At 37.3% G+C, this 4,837-nt stretch overlaps 1 protein-coding gene across 1 annotated transcript; it reads right to left on the bottom strand.

The window, feature by feature from the left end:
- Positions 1 to 1,757: 1,757 nt before the first annotated feature.
- Positions 1,758 to 4,141, bottom strand: LOC101737981 (protein SHQ1 homolog). The gene has a single exon (XM_004922020.5). The coding sequence runs from the start codon at positions 3,885 to 3,887 to the stop codon at positions 2,490 to 2,492; it is 1,398 nt and encodes a 465-aa protein (XP_004922077.4). The 5' UTR covers positions 3,888 to 4,141; the 3' UTR covers positions 1,758 to 2,489.
- Between the last annotated feature and the right edge of the window lie 696 nt (positions 4,142 to 4,837).

The following is a 4,837-nucleotide window of genomic DNA, read 5'->3' as shown; positions in this document are numbered from 1 at the left end:
TTTGTTGTAGTTTTATTTAAGTAAACTCTCTTATATTATGACCCTACAGACACAGGTCACTGAGTTTCTCGCCGGATCTTCTCAGTGGGTCGCGTTTCCGATCCGGTGGTAGATTCTGGGAACCACTGCTCTTACTAAGGCTAGTGTTAGCAACGTCCTCAGGTTAGAGCCCCGTGATCTCACCAGGCAGGTTACGCTGGCATAACCCTCTAACGTTACCAGCTTAGGAATATATATACATATTATATTAAATTTTGAAATCTCAATAGCTCTCCTGTAAAGTAGCAAAAATGCCCCTTAAACCAAATAGCTTTTCACCCCTCGATATACCTATACCATATTAAGATCAATCTAGAAATGTTTACGAGACAAAAACAATTACAACACGAAATGATGGGCCAACTACCTAAATGCTATCAGTGTCATTCGCGAAACAGCTACTCTTGAATTGTTAAGTCTCCTTTGGAGGCGCTCGGGTAGCTGGTAGCAAATCCCACTCTTCCTGGCTGAGCCCTTGCTCGCTCACCTGCCCTGGTAAAACTGGAAAGGCCTCTGGGCCACCAGTAATCTCTCAAACATAAAAAAGGTTAGGTACCTATCAGTTTTTAAGGAAAAAAATTTATTCATAATTGAGCATTATAACAATGTTATTTATTTAGCCTTGGTGTAGACAAGAAACATCGCAAAGACGGCCAATCGCAATCAAGGGACTCTAGTCGGCGTGGCAGGTTCTAATCTTTAGGTATATAAAATGGTTTATTATTAGGAGCCATAAATTACGTCACACGAATTTTAGCACTTTTTAACCTGTGTGTTTTAAATGTGAGGTCACATATTTTTCATATTTATGCTTGTACTTAATATTAGTGAAAAGAAAAGAAGTCGTCGTGGCCTAAGAGATAAGACGTCCCGTGAATTTGTGTTGAGCGATGCACCTGTGTTCGAATCCCAAGCGGGTACCAATTTTTCTAATGAATTACGTACCTACTCAACAAATGTTCACGATTGACTTCCACGGTGAAGGAATAACATCGTGTAATAAAAGTGAAACCCGCAAAATTATAATTTTCGTAATTGCTGGTGGTAGGACCTCTTGTGAGTCCGCGCGGGTAGGTACCACCGCCCTGCCTATTTCTGCCGTGAAACAGTAATGCGTTTCGGTTTGAAAGGTGGGGCAGCCGTTGTAACTACACTGAGATCTTAGAACTTATATCTCAAGGTGAGTGGCGCATTTACGTTGTAGATGTCCATGGGCTCCAGTAACCACTTAACACCAGGTGGGCTGTGAGCTTGTCTACCCATCTAAGCACTAAAAAAAAAGAGTTATTTTCGTTTTCTTCTTATTTTTATTAATTATTATTTAATCAAGTCAACATACCTTAGTCAAATATGTTAGATAACAGAGAAAGGAGCTGACTTTTTAGTAAGTTTTTTAAATCTTAAATCGTCACGTAACACTTGTGACCCCCGGCCCTATGTCACACAATATCACATTCTGTTGATAACCTGCCCCATAACGTGTGACGTAATTTATGGATGACGTGATCTGGAGTGATGTCAAGGAGCAAGCTCAAGACAGGGTCAAGTGGAGACGCAAGCTCAAGACAGGGTCAAGTGGAGACAACTTGTGAGGGCCCTATGTACCAGCAGGGTGCCCTAGGACTACAACAACAACAACAACAACAACAATCTGTTATGGCTATAACTGCCATAAAAACTAGAAACTAACAAAAAGAAAACTAGTAAAATAAATGTGATATTTTATAAACAGTTATTTATTTCACGAAAATGTCAATACATAGATAATTTTGTTTATTAAAAATGTTCTCATTTCTCAACGATTTGGTTAATCAGTTTTTAATATGCTTACTTTAGACTACACTTTGCAGTCAGTAATCGATCATTGATTGCTAATCTAGACTTAGAGATACATGATTAATTTTCTTGAAAATTGAGAAGAAACTGAACACTACTATAGTTTTGCTTAACATAAATAATTGCCTTCTTTAAAAAATGGCAGTGTTACATTATAATAAAATTATTAAATTTCAAGTACCTATGCAGTTTGCAGGAGGCAGTGTGTAGACTCTACAGCCATGCCTATCTTTGCCACAGAATAATAGTGGCTAGGACATTCTATCACTTCAAATCAGGTGGGCTGTGCATTTGTGCACACAACTTTCAAAATAACATTGAAAGTATTGGTTATCAAATGTCTGAAACTCTGCCATAGGTTAAATAGAATTTAATGATGAATTAATATATAATTAAATTTTTTAATTATTATAGAATCTTTCAAACCTTTAAACCAGCCCTTTATTCTCTTGACACTAAACTATTCAGTCTTTCTAACATATTCAAATATCTTAAAATTTATAAAATAAATTCATTAATTGATTGCATGAACCAAATTAAGTGCAATCAAAACATGCAAATTCACACTAATTAGTGTCTTTCGAGAATTGAATTATTTACACTCCTCTTGTTTTTCATGGATCATCATCAGAATCTAGGCCTTCATCAGAGGAATCTTCAGAAGAACTATCATCACTTGAGTCCGTTGAGCTGTCAGTGTCATCATCACTCTCATCAAGGTATGGAGCAATATTCTTTTTCAGTCCCGGTAGTAAAGACATGGAAGCCATTTGGACGGCCATCTCATTCTCCATGATTTCAGTTTCTTCCTGTTTAACCATTTCAGCAGCCATTTCCAATTCATCTAACTCTAAGTTCAAATCTTTTTTACAGAGCTCAATATTAGCTATATTATTGCATATTTCCATGATTTCCTCATTACGACATTTTTGTAAGAACACCAAATAGTCTTTGATATAAAGCTGGTTTAAGATATAACGTGCATCATTACTAGTGTTGAACATTTGATGTACTTCAATCATACATTTTATTACCAATTTCTTGCCTTTACGTAATAGTGATACTAGATCATTCTTTACTTTGTTACACAGCTCATAGTTCCTAAATATCGGATAAGTGAGTGCTCTCCTGTAGCATGCAATCAAAACATGTCTTGTATCTAAGAAAGTGCAGAACCAACTTAGTGTTGAAGAAAGCTTGTTTATGGTCCAGCTTGACTCCACTGTGCTTTCATTTAATGTTGTTCTTTTGTCGTAGCAATACCCAAACAAGATATCTATTAATCCGAGCATAATTTCTCTATACTCTTCTTTGCTTAGCAAATAATGCTTGTTTGGCAATTCTTTTAATATGGCTACTTCTTCATCTGTAAATTCTACTTCATTTTTGAAATCCCCTTTGTCCCAATAAGAAGTGGATGATAAGTAGGGTGCAAGAAGTTCATCATCAAAAAAGTCTGCTAGATAATGATCAGACGAGAATTTATCATTTTCATGTTTCATCCTCATAGAATTACGTTCGTCCACAGCAACATTTTCAGGTGCTTTTAATTCAAAAATTTGTGGAAATTCATTTCCGATGCTGCAAAATTCATTGGATATTTTATTAGCAAAGCCATATGTGAATTTTTCTAAGTTCTCACTGTCACTATCATTTTCCAGGGTAATTCCATCTTCTTCAAGCATTTCAACTAGATTAGGATTGACATCTGGTATATCACGAGGTGCTAGTAAATTTGTGATCATATCAAGGTTCTCAAAATGTTCCCCGGCAGTTTCTTTTTCAAATGTGAGATTGAAGTCTCCCGAATCACAAGTGTATGAACCTTTTGCCCGATCATCATCAACGATCCTGCCAGGTAATCGCAATCGAAGGAAGTAAGGACTAGACACAAAAAGGAAATTTTCGCCATCAACATCTATTTCTGTATCTCCAATGTTTGTATACGGTGCGTGAACTGTTACGAATATGTGGTTGTCGTCTTGCGTTAATTTAAAACGTGGAGTAAGCATGATGTATACTATTGATCTTCTAGTCAGGCACCAACTGCCTTTGTTTAGTATTAAAACTGATTGCGATGCAGTCAAACAATGGACTGATTCACAAAAAAGTAACAAGTTCGTTACTTCGGTACCGTGGACTTGATATATCTTAAGATTTAACCCTCATAAAATAATTAGGTAGAAGCTATTTCGTTAACAAACAATGAAACAACGCATGGTAATCCCCCTCCGGCATAACGGAAACATCCGTTTGACATTTGTCATTTACATTTGACATTTACACTAATCACTGAAGATGCGCGATACGTATCGACATTATCGAGTATCGATGTAGTGTTACGCGGTGCACGAAATTTTGTTTCGATAGAGTATCGAACAATGCTATAGCAATGCATATCGAATCCAACGTTGATTATATGATGATGCATAATCACCAGTTTTCAGAACTATTTAAACTTCACTATGATTATAACCGATACGTGAATATTTTAAGGTTGCATCAGAACGCTACGTCGACAAAGGGCCCGACTAACCCACTTATCGTAGTCACTGCCAGTTACTTTTACGATCCAGGTGACGGCGCAACTTATAGCCGCTGTCATTCCAAAGATGCCTTGTCGGATCGCCCGAATCCACTCCAGGTGCTTTCAGGCTCTTCAAGCAACGGTCACCGTTTTCATGAAACCTCAATTTCGACGAACAGTTCGACGACTGAACTAACCCATAGAAATATCCCATTGAGTTTCTCGCCGGATCTTCTCAGTGGGTCACGATTCCGATCTAGTACTATATTCTGCGAAGTGCTGCTCTTGCAGCACTAGTTTTATCTTGTTTTAACACTAGTGTTAGGTGTAAAATTCTCTTAGGTTGAGCCCATGAGCTCACCTACCCATCTGTACATAGCTATAATAGCCCTTTAAGCTGAAAGGACAATGCTTTAAAATGGTCGTATCGGTCTT

Source organism: Bombyx mori, chromosome 26, assembly GCF_030269925.1.
Source record: "Bombyx mori chromosome 26, ASM3026992v2".
In the NCBI taxonomy this organism is placed as follows: domain Eukaryota; kingdom Metazoa; phylum Arthropoda; class Insecta; order Lepidoptera; family Bombycidae; genus Bombyx; species Bombyx mori.
The sequence above is the reverse complement of the archived record's forward strand: the minus strand, read 5'-3'. Positions and strand labels throughout refer to the sequence as shown.

What these genes read in the sequence shown, in the direction of transcription:
- LOC101737981 (XM_004922020.5), bottom strand. Translation starts at nt 3,887, where the DNA reads ATGCTTACTCCACGTTTTAAATTAACGCAAGACGACAACCACATATTC.